Source organism: Fusarium falciforme, chromosome 6 (genome assembly GCF_026873545.1).
Source record: "Fusarium falciforme chromosome 6, complete sequence".
Taxonomy (NCBI): Eukaryota; Fungi; Ascomycota; class Sordariomycetes; order Hypocreales; family Nectriaceae; genus Fusarium; species Fusarium falciforme.
In genome coordinates, this window is record NC_070549.1 from 3,427,255 (window position 1) to 3,448,326 (window position 21,072).

The 21,072-nt window shown below is 52.0% G+C and overlaps 6 protein-coding genes across 6 annotated transcripts; 2 read left to right on the forward strand and 4 right to left on the reverse strand.

The window, feature by feature from the left end:
• Positions 1–882: 882 nt before the first annotated feature.
• On the reverse strand, positions 883–3,401 carry NCS54_00862700 (Hypothetical protein; the record flags this gene model as incomplete). Its single annotated transcript, XM_053154005.1, has 7 exons — positions 883–1,308; positions 1,357–1,601; positions 1,671–2,232; positions 2,291–2,441; positions 2,491–2,538; positions 2,590–2,925; positions 2,977–3,401. The coding sequence occupies 7 exons, from the start codon at positions 3,399–3,401 to the stop codon at positions 883–885; spliced, it is 2,193 nt and encodes a 730-aa protein (XP_053009980.1).
• Positions 3,402–6,814: 3,413 nt separating this feature from the next.
• NCS54_00862800 (MFS domain-containing protein) lies at positions 6,815–8,617 on the reverse strand (the record flags this gene model as incomplete). The annotated part of the gene is made up of 7 exons (XM_053154006.1): positions 6,815–7,351; positions 7,406–7,441; positions 7,500–7,510; positions 7,558–8,062; positions 8,122–8,219; positions 8,282–8,384; positions 8,435–8,617. The coding sequence occupies 7 exons, from the start codon at positions 8,615–8,617 to the stop codon at positions 6,815–6,817; spliced, it is 1,473 nt and encodes a 490-aa protein (XP_053009981.1).
• Positions 8,618–9,832: 1,215 nt separating this feature from the next.
• On the reverse strand, positions 9,833–11,041 carry NCS54_00862900 (Hypothetical protein; the record flags this gene model as incomplete). Its single annotated transcript, XM_053154007.1, has 1 exon — positions 9,833–11,041. The coding sequence occupies one exon, from the start codon at positions 11,039–11,041 to the stop codon at positions 9,833–9,835; it is 1,209 nt and encodes a 402-aa protein (XP_053009982.1).
• Positions 11,042–12,647: 1,606 nt separating this feature from the next.
• On the forward strand, positions 12,648–14,644 carry NCS54_00863000 (MFS domain-containing protein; the record flags this gene model as incomplete). Its single annotated transcript, XM_053154008.1, has 6 exons — positions 12,648–12,956; positions 13,036–13,425; positions 13,479–13,584; positions 13,639–13,957; positions 14,009–14,138; positions 14,198–14,644. The coding sequence occupies 6 exons, from the start codon at positions 12,648–12,650 to the stop codon at positions 14,642–14,644; spliced, it is 1,701 nt and encodes a 566-aa protein (XP_053009983.1).
• A 340-nt stretch (positions 14,645–14,984) lies between these two features.
• NCS54_00863100 (Hypothetical protein) lies at positions 14,985–16,443 on the reverse strand (the record flags this gene model as incomplete). The annotated part of the gene is made up of 6 exons (XM_053154009.1): positions 14,985–15,506; positions 15,559–15,722; positions 15,777–15,913; positions 15,969–16,177; positions 16,245–16,317; positions 16,376–16,443. 6 exons carry the CDS (start codon positions 16,441–16,443, stop codon positions 14,985–14,987), a joined length of 1,173 nt encoding a protein of 390 aa, XP_053009984.1.
• A 2,726-nt stretch (positions 16,444–19,169) lies between these two features.
• On the forward strand, positions 19,170–19,547 carry NCS54_00863200 (Hypothetical protein; the record flags this gene model as incomplete). The annotated part of the gene is made up of 1 exon (XM_053154010.1): positions 19,170–19,547. The coding sequence occupies one exon, from the start codon at positions 19,170–19,172 to the stop codon at positions 19,545–19,547; it is 378 nt and encodes a 125-aa protein (XP_053009985.1).
• Positions 19,548–21,072: the final 1,525 nt, after the last annotated feature.

Here is a 21,072-nt window from a genome sequence, read left to right on the forward strand (position 1 = left end):
ATCAACCTAAAGTATGAGTACTCTTTTATGACTCTATTCTAACCGAACGGCAGAACCTCCGCAGCCAACTTTGCAGGCGGTTACGGGGGCTTTTCTGCTACTTTATTATTTTAATGGCCGTAGGAATGGACGATCTTTGGGAGGCAAACGTTGAGTTGTGCGCTCCTTACCAAATCTTGAAGCGTATCGCAAAAACGGCAAGGTTCATAAAGTCCCCTCGACAGCGAATGGATCGGAGAAAGAGGGATATGATGCAAGGATAGTAGGGAAAATGTCAGCCCTGACGACTCTTTCGCCGGCGTTCCTTGTCATCACTCGAGTTCACACCTTCGGCCATCATGTCCAATCCGCCTCCCATGACCAAACAAAGACAAGAACAACTCACACACCTCAACAAGGGTCGGCCAAAAAGAACAAACCAGCAAAAAAGAAATTCTCAATCATTTTATAGGAATAGCCCGATGCGGGGGTCGAACCCGCAACCTTGAGATTGTGTACTCGTAAGAGTCTCACGCTCTACCGATTGAGCTAACCGGGCAGCACCGGATCACGTTGTTGAAGAAGTGCGCTGCCTGGGAGGGCTTAGCAGCTGCGAAGGCTTGACGTGTGGGAGCCTGGAAAACACCTTGAGCGAGCCACCACAGATCCGACTTTGCAGCTTCTTGCCTCTGATCAATCTCGGATGCCTTGGATTTCTGTTCGTTATCTCTTCTTCGCATTCTCATTCCCTTGTTAAGTTTCTATAACTCCGAGCCCATCAACTCCCATCGAGCCCCGTCCTCATCTCAACTGCACTCATCACATCTCTCCTGCCAGTCGTTAATCCGTCTACTACCCGGGTGTCATCCGATAACAGTTTTCCTTCCAACAACCAAGAATACGTCAGGCCATCGGCTTCGAGATAGAAGGTTCAGCTAGCCGAGTCCGGGAATCATCACCCTTGCCGCCACTGTCCTCGTAGACACTATCCTCGTACCCGTTTTCCTCATACTCACTATCCTCGTAGTCATTGTCATCGTCGCTGTAATCGTCCTCTTCCAATATTCCCCTCTCACGTATGGGGTTGTCCCCTTCAGCCTCTGGGACCCCATCGTAACGCATCCGTAGCGGGCTATCATACATACAGACAATCAAGTCATCACTCGATGCTTGGCTATCACTCGATACTTGACTATTAGGAGCTGACATTCCTGAAATTACGCTGTTGAGAGATCGGAGTTGTGCGTAAAAATCTAGCAATTCCGGATTACATTCAATGCGCTTTTGAAAGGCGTCTGCTGCATCGCTAGGTTGACAACAGTGGGCGGACTATATGTGTGTCAGTTCCTTGATGGATACCAGCATGGGGAGACCTACTAAAACGCCCAGGTTGTACCAGGTCTCACTCAGTCTCGGACGTAAGTGACTAGCTCTGGCGAGAGCATATAGTGAGCCAAAATATTGGTTAGTTTGGAAGCATAACACCCCGATCGTATTCCAGACTGAGGGACACCGGCCTCCACGCCAAGCAGCCTGCTGAAGAGCTTCATAGGCCTCTCTATAGTCTCCCAACCGGATGCATGCTCTACCAAGAAAGTACCAATTTTCAAAGTTCAAAGTATCTAGATAGTATCTTAGTGTCAGTTCTGGTTTCATGGCGAGCGTAAACTGTGTATGTTGGGTTCTTTTACCTAATGTGACAGCGATTTCTAAGTGCTGCTTTGCCCTTCGGAACAAGTCAGCGTCGCCGCGCTCTTCCCCATCCTGGAGGTACGTAAATCCAAAGAAGGCATTCGCAGCTGGGTCCCTGGCGTCTTTGTCCAATCGGTATCGGGCGTCTTCAAGGTTTTTAATAGGCTGTGAGGCCTGGTAGAACTTAACCCTGCGGAAGGCTTCAGGTCCCTCTTCGAGTTGTATGGGGGGCAACTGGGGACCAATGTGTGGTTTTCTGATAATTTTTCCTTTGTTATAGTTGAAGCCCGGCCCTGGATGGCTTAACTGAGCTAGAAGATCGTATGGTTTTCTGGTCGCTCGCCTCTGACTGGTGGTAGGTTCCTCGGCTTCCCAACCAGCTCGTGAGACAACCATGGCCTGCTCGATGTGAAGCCCAGGCTTTATGAAAGTCCCCCAGACTCTCTCATTAAGTTCCATACCACTTTGTGCCATCATGATGGAGAACCGGTTCTGCACGATAAAATCTGCTCCGGGCCTCTCATTGGCATATACAACGAGCCGAAGCATGTCGGAAAATGACTGCTGCGATTAGTTCTCATTCGTTTTTTGATAGTACTTTCTTACAGACGAGACTCACATTCCAAGTGCGACATGCCTGGAGCGGTAGGGCCCAGCTCTCTCCGTGAGCGTCATCAAGCCTCACGATATCAAGAGTGAGATGCAGCGGAATAGCTTCGATAGCTCGCATGATACATTTCAACTGGCCAGTGATGTCGAGAAGCATGCGGCTACATCCAATGGTTAATGACCTGCTTCAGCATCGCCAGGGAGACCTACGTGTTTCGACCGATTGCCTCAAGCATTTCCTTTGAGCATTTTGCAAATCTAATGAGCAAATTAGTTGCTGAGGTGCTAGGTCTGTATGAGGGATCTTACAGAGTAAACATTTTCTTAATGTCCTGCATCAGGCGAAGGAGACGCCTGGCATGATGATGGATCATTGCTGAAGTCTTTCCAGCTTTCCGTGATAGGTCATCGATTTTGGTCTCGATAGCCTTCAAGTTTCGGTCCAAGGCCTTTGCTTGTCTTGAAGACGTCTCCGCTTGGACAGCTGTGTTGGCCACCAAGACATCGACGGTGCTTTGCGTTTTTGATGCTATGCTCAAGATGGACGTGGCATGGCCAGCGATGGCATTTGCGTGTCTCTCTACTGCCAGCGCCTGGGAGGTACCGATACATCGAGACTTTGATGCGAGTTGCTTAACTCGAGTCCTATAATTGTTTAGCTCTCATGTCTAGCCGCCAGTCGATGGGTGTTCGGACAATTGCTGCACACTCAAGAGGATGTTGATAGCTGCCATCTCAGACATTATTGTCTTTCTGAATGCGTCTACATCACTCTGAGCTACCATGGACCAGTGGAGTCTTGTTCCGATGCTGGATAAGCTCCTTGTCGTTCGGAAATGACCGAGACTACCTTCTTTAGACCGCATCTTGTCGGCCATGGCTTGTACAGGCTGCGAACAGTGGACCACAATTGCCCGGATCTGATCCAAAGTCTGACACTCCTCGTCGCTCTCTGGTTCGAGGAGCAAGACATGTTGTAGCGTGCTGTGGACAAGGTCCAGCTCGACACGAAGCTGCTGGAAATGGGAAGGGGCGTCCTTGTAGTTGCGGAGCTCGACGGCGACGCGTTCGATAAGGCCCAGCACGGCAATAACGTCCCCGATGGCGTACCCGAATGACATTGCGGGCGATAGCCGGTAGTTTGAATGCGCGTGAGTATGCGAAAGCTTTGTTTTGAAGATCAGGCTGCAATGAGCTCAGCCTCACTTTCAACGCGGCTAACATATCCTTCAATAGATGCAACATGCATGAATCGTCTTATTACATACACGTCATAACAATTTACAAAAATAGTTACCAAGGGCCGAAACCAGAACTGGTAACTCACCTTTCATGTTGGCTCACTGGTTTACTACTGGCTCAGACAAAACCATCAGCTACTCAGGATCGTCAGTGATAAAGGAAATAGTGCAAGTCGATATTTGCATTGCGTATTAGGCTGCTCTAGAATAATTATAAAAAGAAAAGGCATCCCGATGTATACAAAGAAGGCTAAATAGTTTTATTTGTTTGCGGATATCTTATATGAGAGACCCGAATGGTATGTTAGACGCCCCGCGATTGACGTCTAAGTACCTCTAGGTGTTGATAGATATCGTGGATATTAGAAACCTTTCGCCTGATCTCTTCTTTGGTAAAACATCGGGGTGCCTCCAACCGTGAGTAGGTATGGTGTGCCAAGCTCCTCAAAGTCAGACTCCCTCTCTTGACAGCTCACAGGAATCACGCACACGGCTTAAACTCCTCTCTAGGAGGCAGTTTGGCACGATGGTGCAGTGGGCTTTTTTATTCAAAGGAGACCGCCTGGCCAAGAAACACAGGCTCTATCGCTTCTCTTATTCACTGGAGACTCTCCTTGTGTGGACTGATGGATCAGCAAGGTGGTCTCAACCCCTGACTACCACCAGGTTTATATCAAATACGGGCCCACAAGTCTACCAGACACATGCAGAGCTCTCAACTCAGATCCGACGGCTCAAAGGCACAATGGACACCAACCATGCCACACAGGGGCTCGCTGTTTGGCTCCCTTCCGAAGGGCATCTCCCTCACCCGTGGAATCTGAGACTCATCCAACGATAGTGGCCCTGGACGACGACCATCAACATGGCCCAAGCCACCGCCTCCGACGGATCTCGTCCTCCAACTAACTACCTGACGTGATCACTGCTAGAAAGAGGAAATACAGTTTCTCGACCCCCGTCGTAACGCCCGCTCGTGATGGTTATCCCCAATTTGTCAGTCCCTAGATCACCAATGGGTCTACGCATCAACCTGGGGTACTATCTCCGCCCTGTGGGCTTGACACACCACTAGCCAGCGTTCTTGCGCCCGCACAGATGTACCAGAGATGTTCCCCGGGCTTGCCTGCATCTCCAGACTCCACAAGCAACGGAAACGGGGGCGCTCGTGGCATGGGGATCCCCGACTCAGACCCCGCTGTCGATCTTGATCCAGATAATGAGTCCGAAGACATAAAACGTTCTCAGAGATTTACGTTCGCTCCCGCATTTTTATCGGATGAGTCCCCGGAGGAATCCTCCCCCCATGGTCCAGATCGAGGTCTCTGTGGTCCACGCGTATCAGCCTCGTGTAACGGACAAGGAGGGTGGGTTCATGCACCGTGGAAAGCGCCTCGTCCACGCCACTGTTTATGCTTTCCTAAACTATTGCCTTTACCAGAGGTACTATTGAAAGTTTCGCGTGGGAGGTCGGCGCTGACCAATGCTACCCCTTGGAATAAGTCTCACTCAACATCTAGATCTTGTTCCAGACAAGGGATTGCAGGAGGAGCAATCTCACGCCAACAGATAAAGATGCGGCAGATACCACGTCCGCGGAGTAGGGTTCTACAGGGTGCCTGGACGTCGTGGAGACTGACTCGTCTCAGAGACCCCCAAGCGCCGGCGACGCTATGGCCAACCATATCATTGTCGACGGCGGCCGCTTTCCGTCCTCCTCCGGCGCCAGAGCCCGGAAGTTGCAGGTCCGGTATTGCCAAGAGCCTCTGCCAGTCGTGGATTGGTCAACCCGAGTTATTTCATACCCAACAGTATCTTCGCGTAATCTAACGGGATGCGCGATACATAGGACACGATAAGGCTCGCGTCAAGGGTGTATTCGGGTGGAAGACCACTAAACACTTAGTCCTTCCGTGTATCCCCGATGTCGACTTGAGGCAAGCCATACCCGTCGTGCCGCTGTAGTCACCCCCAGAGATGGCCCGGGCTTTGTTTTGGTCCACATAGTGAAGGCGGGGAAAGAACCTGGGGAAGTCAATCAGGTTGCACCTTGGGAACGTGCATGAGGGTACAGACCTTGATGATCATCAGCATGTAACACCAGATTCGATGTTCTCTGTACCTACGAATATCACAAGAGCCTGTCCTGCTGATAGCTCATCTCTCACTTTCTCAAGGTCACCTGGCTTGGTGTTGACACTTGCCAACGATCGTGAGAAGGCGTGAACATCAGGAAATTTGCTCCCCCGTGTAGAAAGAACACCTGTAGCGAGCAACCCTCATGGCAATCAGACCTGCCTTATCCGGCGACCTTGCATCGCAAGACAGCAGCAACGGCACAAGTTGGATCTACATCCCTGAGACTCAAAACCATCTCGGTGTGACGTAACACCTGCAAGATGTCAGACCCAGGGAATCACTCTCTGGGGTAACTTCGGCCTAACCGTGAGACATGCGCACAGTACATGGGGAGACGGGTTAAGGATGGAGATAGAGTTGCATGTTTGCGAGATTAAGTGAAGCAGCTGAGAGGTTCCCTTGACTAATTGATGCCTGGTATAGGAAGGGAGCAGCGAATGGGATCGGCGCTTCGTAGTGCGAGGTTGCATCGGGAGCAACCGGGCAAGGTGAACCCCTCACCGACTCCGCAGATGGGGAGTTTTGTCCAACATGGTTTAAGGGGGATGGTGGGTTTGGTTGAGGTTTCACTACGTCATGCCAGAGGAAGGGGGGTTGGTAGGTCAACAAGTTGCAACACTTTCTCCGTGGAAGCAGGGGATGGCATCTCCTCGTTGTGGTGTTCCCCAACAGCCAAGACTTGAGATGCCGGGGTGTCTCGGGGTCGCCGACTTCTAATGCTACCTTCCCCGCAATGAGCTCGGCGTATAATGGAAGATCACTTCTAGAACAGCAGGGCCTCGAACGATCCTTCATACAGATTCGGGTCCACAGTGGTTGCAACCTGCATGGTGAACAAACCTCCATGGTGGATTCCCCGTAAGGGTGTGATACCCAGGGATATGTGTTGGCTGCACAACGATGCACAGATGGGAGCGCACGGTCTTCAGGAGGTTGGTATGTGCTGCTGAATCCATTGATTTGATTTGCTATGTACAACTGTACAAACTGTTGGTTGGCGACAGCTCAGTCGATGGCGTCTTGCCAGTGGTTCATATCAACATAACGTCAAGGAGTGTCCTATCCCCCAGCTCCCCATGACCCCTCCATAGAGTCCTCCGCACTCCAACATTCTCATCGCTTGATTCCATCTTCGTAGATTCGTGATTTCGTGATTAGTACACGTAAAAGACGGTAGCCTCGCTCTCTTGGCTGCGGAGCTTGCGGTTTCGCCTAATCATGATAACCTTGGCCAGCCAAGCGAGCGCAGCGGTAGCGACACTGAAAGCAGCACTGCTGGACATGGCGATAGCGTAGCGGGGCTCGTCGCTAGAGGGCCAGAGGTAGGGCGTCCAGATGAAGCTGATGTTCATGATCATGGTCACCATGCTGATAGCCACGGCCTTCTTCTCCTTGGTCTGGCCACAGACGGAGCCACACCAACCGAGAATCAGACTGTTCACGGCGTAGGTGCCAATAGTAAAGATAACCATGCACACGTATCGTCCGGCGGTGTTAAGGGTGGCGGCGGCAGCGGCGAAGCCAATCACGGCGACGGCCTTGGATGCAGTGATGTGCCACGTCCTCTCATTGAATTTTCCGGAAGAATACGAGACGATAATGGTGCTGGCGCCTGCGATGAGGTAGGGTGGGCAGGTGAGGACAAGGGTGATGGTGGTGTTGAAGCCGAGGGTCTTGACGACGGTGGGGAACTAATTTCGTCAGCACGCAACGAAACCTGGTTTTTCGGCTTGAAATTCACGTACGAAGTTCTTGAATCCGTTCGCGGCCAAGTGGAAGTGCTAAATGCGTTAAATGCGTTAAAAATGAGCCAGGTTTGAGGCGAAACGGTCAACTTACAGCTGAGATATCTTGTTAGCAAGTTTTGGTGGAGTGGGGGGGACAAGGTAGCACTAACCCATGAAGCAGAAAATCCAGACCATGGGGTCCTTAGCGGCCTGCTGCAGACCCTTCCAGGTAGATGTCTCACCCTTGTTAGCGACGGTGTCGAGCTCCATGCGGTTGTACGCAAGGTCACGCTCCTCCTGCGTCAGCCACCAGGTGGTCTGCGGGAAATCAGGCAGCACAAAGTAGCCGACGACGGCAATGACGAATGTGACGGCGCCCTGCAGGATGAAGAGCCACTTCCAGCCAGCGATTCCGGCCAGGTCGTCCATTCCGTAGAAGATGCCCGCGGCGATGAGACCAGCGAAGGCGGTGGCTAGGATGTTGCCGGTGTAGAGGATGGCGATTCGGGTGGCGACCTCCTTGCGGGTATAGAAGATGGAGAGGAGGTAGACGGCGCCGGGGTAGTACGGGGCTTCAGTGAGACCGAGGAAGAAGCGGGTGAGGAGGAGGCCCTTGAAGTCCTTGGCCACGGCGGTGAGAGCGCTGACGACGGCCCAGAGCATCATCATGACGCCCTTTGAGCTGGGTCAGTTTTCTGAAGGAGATTTATCAAGCAGATGTCTTGGTTACTGACCATGTAGCGGCTGGGGCGTGTTCGGGTGAGGAACATGTTGGATGGGATCTGGGCGAGGATGTAGCCGACGAACAGGATGGAAACACAGGTTTGGTATTCTAGACAGGGGAATGCATGTGAGCATAGCACTGATGAGAAGTTGTTCAAGGGGATCGTGTACCTGTGCCCTTGAGGTTGAGATCTTTCTCAAGATCATTGAGACGAGCCAGGGCAATGGCATTTCGGTCCAGATAGTTGAGCCAGTACATGCTCCAAAGCATGGGCTAGACAGATAAGCAACAGAGTCAAGGCGTATCTCGCAAAGGTCACTCACCATCATCCATCGGTCAAGCTTTTTCACGAGAGCAATCTCCTTGGGATCCGTTTTCTCGTGAGCACCAGAGTAATCAACCTTTTCGACCTTGGGGATAGGCTTCTCTGGGTTCTCATCTTGAAAGATCTGAGGCTCGACGTCGCGACGGACGTCGGTCTTTTCGTCGTATGCAGTGGTAGCCATGGTCATGAACAATCAGAGATGTGTCAAGATGATGTTGATGATGCAAAGACCTGATAGAAAAGATACAGCAGTGTCTAGCTGACTCTGAAAAGGAGAAGAGAGCAGTCAAGACGGTTGAGTGCCTTGGGGAAGAAAAGAAACCGTTTTTTCGAGGGGAAGACGAAGCCATTATGTACTCTCCCGTCCGGCTCCAACGTCTTTCCCCTCCAGTGTCAATCACTTCCTATTGAAACCCAATGACTCTCGTTAACCCTCTTTGTCTTTCTCCCCGGAAATCTCGCCGACCCGTCCCGGGATGTGGGGTGCGGAGTAATGGGGTAATGGAGTCCAAGCATGTCGTGCGGGCGAACATCTCGAAGCTTGCGAGATTCCAGACGGTCTAGAATCCTGCTACCCCAGGCGGTCCCCCTTGCTCTGGTGCGTGTTTTTGGTCGTAGCGCTTATCTAGATTGCACTTGGGGTACAAGGGGGGACACACTTCTGAGATGACCCCCCTTGTATCTCCCCCCTCAGAAACCTTGTACATCAGACATTTAGCTCTCTCCGAGCCAAGTGCCGTCCTTGGCCCTCATACGACTCGACGAGAAGGAACCAACAGCCAAGCTGTGAATGATGCGCCAAGGAGCGAAGATCAGCCTAGTAGGAGTAGTCGCCAAGGCAGCGAGACAGCCATGTATCCTCATCTACCAGTCAGAGCATCATGTCAAACAATAAAAGCCAGGGTGTTTGGCGCGGGCTTGAACTCTATCTGGCCACCAAGCCTTCCCGGGTGGTTCTTTTCTTCTGGAAAGAGGCCACTGTCGAATGAGGGCCAGCCAAGGTCGATAGCACGTGGTTCGATAAGAGGGAGCAATCTGGTCGCGTACGCTTCTTTTGGGGACGATTTTAAGCCATCTAGTGCCCCATACAGACGCCAAATATATGCGGCATTTCCCGTACGCCCGCAAAGAGAACCCTTCCTATTGCGGAAGGAGGTTAAGCTTAAACATTGAGTTTGCGGAGTGAACATGGAGCTAGTTTTGACTACCGAGTGCCTCTTGGCGAATAGCAGTCGAAGAAGAGGGGATCTTCCCCGCGTCATCTTCTCTCCCCCCGAGTCCCCCCCTTGGGCTCTTCCCCTGCAGGGTGTCACCAACGGTGGGAGGCAGTGTTTCATTATGGGGTCAATATTTGAGGCATTTGCGCTAGTCATGAACATACAGTAATCATTAATCGTTAATACGTCTTTCCGAGCATCCTTCCAACCTCCACAATCCTCATGACCGACTCTGCGCTCTCCTTGGTCAGCTTCTCGGCCTCGCTAACGGCGTCGTCCAATGACATGGGCCGCTGGATGATACAAGTAAAAGCGTCGATCCCGATGTCGTAGTTGACCCTGGCGCCAGGCCCAATCGTCCCCGCGATGGCGATGACGGGGAGGCCGTGCTTCTTGGCCAGGCGGGCAACCTCTGCGGGGATCTTGCCCCGTGGGGTTTGGTCGTCGATGCCACCCTCGGCCGTCAGGACCAGGTCGCACTCGTCAAAGATGCTGTGGAGGTTGATGTATTGCATCACAATCTCATACCTGGGTCTAAGGTGCGCCCCTACCAGGCGAAGACCTGTTCCGAGACCTCCCGATGCACCACCGCCTGGGGCTAGTCGGAGAGTCTTGTCGCAGAGGATGCGGCTGGCTACGCCCGCTAGAGTCTCCATGGCGAGGCTGAGACGTTGAGTCTGCTCTGGGGTAGATCCCTTCTGAGGACCAAAGACGTTGGCTACGCCGTCAGGTCCACAGAGGACATTATGCCAGTTGACAGCGACATCAATCTTGGTCTTCCAGATGCGAGGATCGACCCCAGACAGATCGATGGAGTCGAGGGCAAGGAGGGATTCACCGCCTCGAGCGGTTGGCAGAGAGCGCCCGTTGGTATCGAGTAGAGTCGCGCCAAGAGCCTGGAGCATCCCCGCACCACCATCACAGGTTCCAGAGTCCCCGCATCCGACGAGAATACGGGTGGCCCCAGCGTCTAGGGCAGCGAGGATGAGCTCCCCAACGCCAAAGGTGGTGGTGCTGCCGGGGTCGCGACGGCTGGGGGGCACTAAGCTGAGACCGGCGGCAGCAGCCATTTCCAGCACAGCAGTACAGGCTTCTTCCGCTTCTTCCCCACCGGAGCGGCCCAAGATGCCAAAGAAGGACGAGATGGGCTCGCCCACGGGCCCAGTCACGGGGACCCGGTGGAGCGTGCCTCCGGTCGCCGAGACGATGGCGCGGGTGAAGCCCTCTCCCCCGTCGACGAGCGGGACTTTACGGACCGAGGCGTGAGGCTCAACGGCGAGGATGCCGGCCTCGATGCAGTCGGCCGCCGTTCCGGGCTCGAGACTTCCTTTGAAGCCGGAAGGGCAGACGAGGATTCTCATGGCGCTTGGCATTGGGATAGAGCCCATTGCTGAGTCAGGAAGAGTCAAGAGGAGTGTGTGAGATAAGAGCGTGTGATAAGAGCGTGTGATAAGAGTGTTTGAGAGGTAGAGTGTGTGGGTAGCGAGTGTAGATTTGTGATTATTCAGAGCGAATGTAAGTTGCCAAGTTGTAGGGCTGAGGGTGAAGCGAATGTTGAGATGTAAAGTGTTGGTTTGGACTGATGATGATATTCCCAGATGGATTCACGGGTGCAGATGCATCGTTTTATAGATGGAATATCTTCCTTGTACGACGAGATATTCCTGACAGTCCAACCATTCTAATTCCGTTCATCTAGGTCATGGTGTTCATCCTCATTCACAGACTCTCGAGGCCAGCACGTTTCGCCTCTCTCGCTCAGCCTCTCTCGCGTAGGGTCCTACCCGCCAAGAAGAAGGCGCTGGGAGAGGAATCGAGGGCATTACCCGGAATAGCAACATGTCGTATGTCTTCCTTCTCACACAGGAATCGTCGAGAAAGTGTCGCGGGGACAAGGACATCCACTCACGTCACGCGAGCAGCCCCAGCCACTAGACACTGATAGAGTGAAAGGACCAGGACGGTTTGAATAAGGTGAGTCGGGCAAAGTTGTAGGACTGTGGACGCGTCATTGCCAATGCTGTGGCAGAAGGCTGAGGTCGATCATCGAGTCTTGGTATTCACGTCCTCGGTAGAGCATGCAGACAAGCTTATTTCTGTACCGGGGCAGGATGAGAAACTCGGGGACTTGGCTCATCCCGAGTGTACTGTAAAGTGGCAGACGGGGTCGAATTTAGCTTCTTGGTCAAGAAATTCTTGGCCCTCGAGCCTAACGTGACCCGCGTTTAAGACTGGAATACCGCTCCCAATCAGATGCCTCCACGGCAGCTGCAGCTGAGGAGGGCATTCATATTTAGAACAGCTGAAACGGGGCCAAGATCGACTCTGGCAAACCTTAACTGATCTGTCCCTCTTGGCATCTCTTTCTCGACGAATAGGATGTCGAGAGCATGAGAGAGGCTGTGATAAGAGCCATCAGCCACCACCATGACGAACAATCTACCATGATGACCGACAAGGATCATGGAGCTTAGTTGCGGGGCCGCGTAACCAAGAGACGACCAGTGACAGCTGTTTCAAAGACCCGCACAAGCCTGTCAGTCTCGTGCTCTTGAAACATTTATGCGAGAATAATGCATCTCATTGGGTTTGATGACGGCATCGGCGTTGGTGATGGCATGGCATTTAGGCGGTGCAACTAGACCCGCCACGAGAGCTGATGCGGAATGATGGCGCGTGTGGACCCTTTTTCTTCTTTTCTATTCCTTTAGCGAAGGGCTGTGCCTTGATCGTAATCTTGGATCTTGATGGGATGGGGGGGCTGGAGGCGATTGCCAGCTTGTATGTGACGGATTGATGCTCTGGCATGAATAGATAAAATGCCGCTGTGATGATCATCCTTTTGAGGGAGAGACATGTCAAGCATCAATCACACAGATTCATTCGTTAACACCATTCTCTCGTTTCTTCACAAACGCCCTTTTCCTCTTCTGTGCCCTGCACTGCAGCTCAGTCTAGAATTACACCTTCGCTATTCTTACTACACTACCCACCATGAGCGTCCATAATCTGTCCCGGGCCAACTCCCGGTCTTCCATCTGGAGGTCCTGGAGTCCTAGGTTCGACGTCCTCACCAACTATGAGAAATCACGCCACAACTACCCGTGGCTGATGGACGAGGGAGAAGGACATGATCCACCCGACATTACTCCTCTACGTCGTCCACGACCAATGCCCTCTCTTATCGAAGTTCCGGATGCCGCACATCAAGCTGGTCAACAACAGTACGGTCCGGTGCGCGATTTAGAGGAGCAGTCGGATCCGGAAACTCTTCTAGAAACACCAGAAGAAGACCCCAACTTAGTAAGCAGCTAACCAACACCCCCTTGTCTTGAGCTTCTAGCACGCCTTCTATGCAATGTGCTGACCCGTTGACGCAAAGGTGACTTGGGATGGCAGCAAGGATCCTGCCAACCCTCACAACTGGACCAAGCACAAGAAGTGGCTTTCAACTATACTTGTTTCCTGCTTCACCTTCATCTCCCCCGTCTCGTCCACCATGCTCGCCCCGGCTTTGCCCGACTTGGCAGATGAGTTTGACATTGAGTCGGACTTTGAGACTTATCTCATCATGTCCATCTTCCTGCTCGCCTACGCCATTGGTCCCTTTCTGTTGGCACCCTTGTCCGAGATGTACGGGAGGGTTGTTGTTCTCCAGTCTGCCAATATGATCTATCTCATCTTCAACACTGTGTGTGGATTCTCCCAGACCAAGAACCAGATCCTTGTGTTTCGGTTCTTGAGTGGTCTTGGTGGGAGTGCTCCACAAGCTGTAAGTTTGACTCGTCGTTTTGATGTTGACTCTGCTAATACTTGGCATGATAGCTTGGAGGAGGTGTCCTTAGTGATTGTTGGAGAGCTGAAGAACGAGGAACAGCAACAGCCATCTACAGTCTTGCTCCATTCCTTGGACCTGCTGTAGGACCTATCGGTTAGTGTTCGATAACATCACTTCGATACCCAACATCTTCTAACACCGAGACAGCCGGAGGTTACCTGACCCAGTATATGAACTGGCGTTGGGTCTTCTGGGTAGTTTCCATGGCCGATGCCCTCGTCCAAGTCCTCGCCTTTCTCTTCCTGAACGAGACGTATCCTCCCAAGATTCTCAAGAAAAAGGCTGACAAGCTCCGCAAGGAGACCGGCAACCTGGCCTTGCACACCGAGTTTGAGAATCCCGATCGAACATTCTTGCAGTCACTACGGAAGAATTTGATGAGACCGTTCATCATGTTGTTTACGCAGCCGGCTATTCAGATCACGGCGTTATATAGAGCTTATCTCTATGGCCTCATGTACTTGGTGTAAGTACCTATGCTTCTCAACTTGTGTCGTCTTAGCTGACAACCTTCAAGACTTGCTTCGTTCCCCATGGTGTGGGAAGAGCAATACGACCAAGAGCCCGGCCGAGCAAGTTTAAACTACCTATCCCTAGGCGTTGGGTTTGTGATAGGTCTTCAGATCTCTGGACCTCTGATCGACAAGGTCACTCTCCCATGCTGCTCATACCTACCTACTATAAGTTACTAACAGTTGATCTGCAGGTCTACGCTACCCTCAAGAATCACTACAACCACCCCGGCCGACCCGAATTTCGCGTACCCCTAATGTTTCCCACAGCACTTGTAACACCAGCTGGTCTGGTCTTATACGGTGTCTCGGCCCATCTCCAACTTCATTGGATCATACCCAACATCGGTGCAGCCATCTTCGCAGCAGGCTTGATTCAGTCCTTCCAATGCGCTCAAACATACATTGTCGACTCCTACGAACGATACGCCGCCAGTGCCACTGGGGCAGCAGCATTCGTGAGAACCATGGCTGGCTTCAGCTTTCCCCTCTTTGCCCCTGCCATGTACGAGAAGCTGGGCATTGCTTGGGGAAACGGTCTGCTTGCTGGTACGGCCATGTTTCTCTGCTTGCTTGTCCCTTGTGTACTCTGGCGATGGGGTGAATGGATTAGGAAGAAGAGCCCTTACTGCGCTGGCTAACCACCTTTGACCACCTTTTCACGATATTTGACGATACGATGTAATGTTTTTCCTTTAATCTTGTTCAACCAGGGTCCATATAGACGAAATAGACGGACCTTGCTCACGTTTCACCTCAGACGGTCCTTACCGCAACCCAGAGAAACAGGGGTAGCGACATTGCTGTTGTTATTCTATCAGTGCCATTCAATCGGCACAGGGGTCTATGTATTAAACATATTTGTACATTATTGGGTATCCATTCCAGTCATTATGATACCCTCACGTTTCAATCACTTATACAAAACAAAACAATCGCAAGTTTACCCTAGGCGGAAATGTTCCTCATTTCCCCTTTGTTTCATACTCCGTGGAACACCTTTACGACGCCCACGGCTGACCTCTCTGAGCCAGTCTCCATGTCGTCGCGTGATGAACTACATGTGCTCAGGTCTTTGTGACCCTCCAAGTCGCGAGGGACAACACCCGGAGGACTTCGTCGATCTTCGGGACCAGCTTCTTCGCTGCTGATCTCGACCTCGTGCTTCTGGTAGATCTTGAGAGGCATCGAGTAGGTGGCGTTGATCTGCTCCTCGCTGTCCAGGCGGTGCAGGGTGCCTCCTTCGGCCCTGACCTGGGAGCGCACGCCGGAGCGGTGGTTGGTAAAGTTGGATCGGAAGGCGGTCGACGGGTTCGTCGAACGCTTGCCATAGGACGAGCCGTTGAAGGAGCCGAGGTTGAAGAGGCGGCGGAGGAGGGTCCAGATGTAGGGAAGGTTGGAGGTGAGGAGGGCCGTCGACGACTCTCGGACGTACCAGAAGGTCCAGTTGGAGCCGAAGGGTTCGTTGAAGCTGTAGAACTTGCTAAGGATGGCGGAAAGGATCTGAGGAGTGTTAGTGGATGGTTGGAGATAAAAGGAGAGTAGAACGGCGTACTGTAAAGGCACCCAGGGCAAAGACACCGATGAGAACAAGCTTGCGCTTCAGGGGCAATTGGGACTTGAGGAAGATGGGCATGGGGATCAGGATGATCATGACATCGGACGAGATGTTGAGGACGGTGTTGACGATGAGATGGTTTGTCTGGGTGGCGCATTGTGCTGATGACAGTTAGCAATTGATCTCCCACGTAGATGACCATGTTTGGCACGTACTGTTCTTGGGAGGCACAGCCCAGAACTGGTTAAAGGGTCGGCACCAAACTCCAAGGTAGAGAATCTCCATAAGAACAAGTCCGAGTGTGACATAGCCGGCGACAAACTTGACGGCAATGTTTTGTCGCAAACTCATCCTACAGAACGTTAGGGTCGCAATTCCTTAAAGGAAACATCACACAGATCACGTACGTAAGTCGGTTGTACATGAGCAGCAAGCAGTACTTCATCGTCCAGATGGTGATGATCTGCATCTGCTCAACCACGAGAACCCATTTGGATCCGCGGACTCGCTCATCGATCTCTGCCTGGGACATGACATGCTTATCGTTGGGATCGATGAGGTTGCTGCTCGTCCGAGAAACAATCGACATGCCGACCATGAGCACCGTGTCGGTGATCTATTTCGGCGTGTTAGAACGAGGGGAGGATTCGCTTTCGCGCATTCGATCGGAGGGGCGGACGGACCATGGCAAATAGCATCAGGTAGTCTTCAACTTGGAGCTTCTTGATGGATCCGAGTAGCATGCGTCGTGATATCCTGCCCAAGCCATGGTTAGCTAGGTGATACAGTGGAAGAGGCTCAATATCTCACGTACATCCTACAGATGACAATCACCCACGTCAACGCATACCACGTCCATATCTCTGTCACAAAGGCCGACATGGTTGGTAGTTACGAAGCAACGATCAAACACTCTTGACTCGACAATATTGCGATCATCAACGGGGTATCGATTCGGAAAAGGAGGGGGATCGGCGGGTGTGTCGCGTCAGTGAGGGTTGACGATGCTACCACGACGCATGGCCTCGTCCTTTCTCCGCAAAGACACTGATTCTTTGGAGGAGAAAAAGGAAATGCGCAAAGCAAGCAACGCGGGGGTGGGCGAGGAAGAGGGATGGCCTCATTACTTTTTATTTGGGATGGGGTGCAGGACCTTCAGGGGCTTTCCTTGATCCGGCCAGTCCAGCTCTTCACTAGTCGGCTTAGCCTGGACGCCAGAGCTGGGCTTCTGGAGCTTCCAAACTCGCATTTTGACTGGGCACATCACCAGTCCTCGGCCGATAATCGTGAGCTGTGAATGGGCCGGGGCTGCGCGGACGTCTTGCCCGTCCCACAGGAACGGTACAGGCCAGGCCCCAGGGGTAAAAGACAAGGAAGGGAGGAAAAAGAACGCTATCGCGGCTCAGCGAGACATGGTGCCACGTTCTCTGCTCCGTCAACCGAATCAAGCCGTCGGCGCCACGGACCTATGGTTGGCCAATGGGCAGAGGCGTCCCGCGAGTTCCTTGATGGTCGGCTACAGGCCGACGAACCAACAGATTTGCTCGAGTGCAGCATGTCGAGGGCCAGGGTGGCGACATGGCTTACGGGGTGGCAAAGGCAGAGAAGAAAAATGGAAGCATTTGTTGCATGTTGAGATGTGACCATCTTTGTTATCTTGTCATATCTTTTTGTCTACCCCCTTTCCGCGATATGAATGTCAAAGCACTCGAGTAGCTTTACGTGGGTACGGCATAAATTCCGCTGCACAAGCACAAGCACACACACACACACACACCCACCCTTGTGGCTTCGCTTTGCATTGACCTTCTCTCGAACCTCCTAACTCTCTTGTGGACTGACTGACTGACTCGGGAGCTCTGGCCAGACGACTGCTGACTCGAGGAAATCGCTCCACAACAACTTCTCCACCACGTGGAGACGCTACAAGGCCCTGGCCAAGGCCCATATGGCGTGCCTCGGCGCGCGAGATTTCGATTCGACCTACTAAGAAGGGTCTGGGCTCTTGGGCCTCTCGGAGACAAAGCCTGCAGGCCACAGGGGTGGCGACAAGACGACGGTGGCCCTGAACGGAAATCTTTATCATGCGCTGTATAGCCTTTTAGTGGCTTGCGGTGGCCGTTCTACACGCTGCAGACTCGTCTTGGTCGCGGAAGAATGTCCCTTAAAGGTCCGAGTCATCCGCCGAAGCCACCGTTCTTGTCTACGACGGTACCGACGGAGGGTAACGTCTTCCGCGGACAACCTTGCCTTCTCTCAGCCCGACGCAAGCATTTCCCCTTTGCGGCTCCCCACCTGCCGATTAGGGACAGCCGAGCTCCCTTGTCCAACCAGAGGGGGCACGTCATTCTGCGCCGCAAGACGATGGACCATTCCCACTATATCTCTCAGTGATAATGCTGACTTTTAGTGGACAAATGGAAACACCTCGGCGGGCCATTTGTAACTGGTTGTGTCAGATCCCCTTATAATTCCTGCCCCCTATTTCTTCTTGCGACAAGAAAACTCAAACCGCCGTCACGCGTTCCCGTCTCGTACCTGATCGATCTATTGTACGCATCGTCTTCTGTGCAAATCGGCTACTTCTTAGCGGAAATCATATCCGTGATGGGGTCAACTAGCAACTTTGATCCGAGGCTAGCAAAACCCAATCTCTCTTCTGCGGAGCGTTGCTCCGGGCCATCTTGGGGTCTGGAGCAGACATGTCATTGACGACACATCAATCGTCTGTCGTGCCTGTCGCGACGGGTCTCGTGCCTTTTTTTCGCCTTCTTTGAGGGGCATCGTGGGTTTCCCGCACGGCAAGGTTATAAAGTGGCTTCCCTGTTACTCCTCTCAGGTGGGTTTGCCGTTGCGTTACCGTTACCATTTGTCACGATGTGATAAGAGTGAGGGGGATGCACACGGAAGCGCTCCCCGGATCTGTCATTTGTCAAGTCTGTCAGAAGCGAGGGTTTCAGGAGGGGAGCCACACGAGATGTAGACAGGTTGGGACCTCATTGAGTCGCGGACAAAATGTGGCAGAATGGTCTAGGGTATTTCAGTAGAAATGAGAGTGACATGCAGCAAGAGATAGTTGCGCCGTCAGATCATACTAATTGAAAGAAAGGTGGCGTGATTTGACATGAGTAGTCAATAAATGCGATAAGGCTAGCTGAATTTATTTAGTTGGCCTATCTTCCCCATGACATAGAGATTGCCCCCGTATCAATTGCTGGTGGTTCTGGAATCATTCGGCGTTCTTCAAATCTGTTCGCCGACAGCTGACTAAGATCACAAATCATTTGGCGATGCGCCACGGCTCCAGCATCCTTACATAATGATCACTGTGGCTGTTACCTGTGGCTTACACAGCTGAAATGAGGAATCAGCTGCGCAAATGGCGTAACGTCACGTGGACTCGGGATTTCAAAGCTGGTCTGTGGGATTCTGCCGTGATCCATGCATTTGCCGAGGGGAAAATATAAACAAGTTGAAGGCCTCAACGATCCAAGAAACAAGTCAAGAAATCGCAAGAAAATCCTTTTCGATAAACAGCCTCGAGCTCTTCATCTCCCGAGCAAAAGATATCGCTTAGACACTCTTCACAAGCGCCGTCAACAGCCAAAATGATCCACCACATCAACTCATCCGAGGAGCTCCAATCCCTGCTCAACTCGACAACCTATGTCGCCGTCGACTTCTTTGCCGACTGGTGCCCCCCCTGCAAGGCCATCGCCCCCGTCTTTGAGACCCTCGCCACCAAGCACAGCGTCCCCGACGTCCTCGCCTTCGCAAAGGTCAACGTCGACCACGTCCAGGACGTCGCCCGCACCTACCGCATCACCGCCATGCCCACCTTTCTCTTCTTCAAGGAGGGAAACCAGGTCGCCGTCAACGGCCAGGCCATGATCCGGGGCGCTGACCCTCAGAGCCTCGGTGCCGCTGCCGAGAAGCTGGGCGGTCTAGCCCAGAAGCGGGTTGAGGCTGCCAAGAGCTCGCTGTAGACTGATCTTGGTGGATGATCTGCTCCGCGACGTGAGCTGCCGACTTTATGAAACTTTGTCGCTTGGGAATTGTTGTTAGCATTCTGCAAGGAATGGCCGTCGTGCCGGAGGGGTTTGCCACGGAATTGGCATGCCGGATCTGAAAAGTCATTTTTAGAGTGCTAGAGGAGGGTTAAAGAAATCAACCATTATGTTCATCTTGCGCAGGTTCTATCTACGTTCGTGCACCTGGCTAGAACGGGACTCAACGGAATTCCGGCATCACAAGTGTGGTTTTGAGTCTCTTGGCCGTGGGAGATGATATGGAAGCCATTTCTAGGCAAATCGGAGTTGCAAACTCGGTGTGGGCGAAGATACAGAGCACTTGGTTCAGAAATAATTCTCGAACTTAACGAGATCCTATTAAGAGTAATTAGTTTAGCCTCGGGTATCGAGTGGGAAGATAAAGATAAACGTTGGGCGAGGTCCTAGCTGATTCTCCCCTAAAGATAATAATAAGATTTATAAAAGAGGCTCTAAAGTATTACTTTCATTATAATATATTTTTTATTACTTTGTTAAACTATATAAATTTCTTCATCATAATTAAGAGGAGTTAGGCAACTCACTTTATGTTCTAGTGCCTTGTTTATTTCTCGACCCCCATGACCAGGTCATGAAGATGGAGGAGGTTGGGAGAGTACATGCTGGCGCAAATCAGGTCCATGATATCTTGAAGGTCGATCAGGCCCGCTGCTTTGTGCCAAGGCTGTCATCACTCAAGCACTTTGGACGCACACGCTGATTGATGCATCAGCCAAGTCGAGGAATCTGCTGGAGAATCTTGGGGCTTCGAGAGGTGCCCCCGAAACGGTAGAATTCGGCATAGGAGGATGGTTGAGGGAAGCGGCTGCACAATAGTTTGTGCAGAAAGCATGAATTGTTGAGAGGGAGTTTTGAAGTGCAACCCCGAACTGAGATGCAAGGTTGAGATGAAAAGAGGAAAAGGTGAAGACAATGTAGAGATTATACCAAGGAACTCAGAGACGAGACTCAAGCATACTGAAATCCATTTCCATTTCTAGAGCTGAGCCTTTGCAGCTTTAGGCTGAGGATTCCGGGCCGAGGGTTGAGGTGGGTTGAGCGAGGGGCTGAGAGATATATAGGAGAGTACTTTTGGGATCACTGATCCCGACTGTCCTAGTTCTGGGGATAAAGCCCCGTGTTGCGCTGCCCCGTAAGAATGTCTCTTGCCAACAGGATCTGACGCTGGATTTGATAGCTTCACTAACTTGCTACTTTACCTCGATCAGTATAAGATACCTGCGGGAACCAAGTCATTTCTTGCATGCAAGACATATTCGAGGTTGGTAGTTCTTGGTCTCATGGCAGATATTTTGTGTTTGTGTTGAAAGGCACATCCACCCGTAGTAGAAGTCGTAGATAGAGAAAGCCTAAGTATGACTAGGTACAGTGATATTGCCTAAATTTAGGGGTCTACGTTGGCGTTATTAATGAGGTGGGAGGTAGAGGGGTGTGAAAAGTC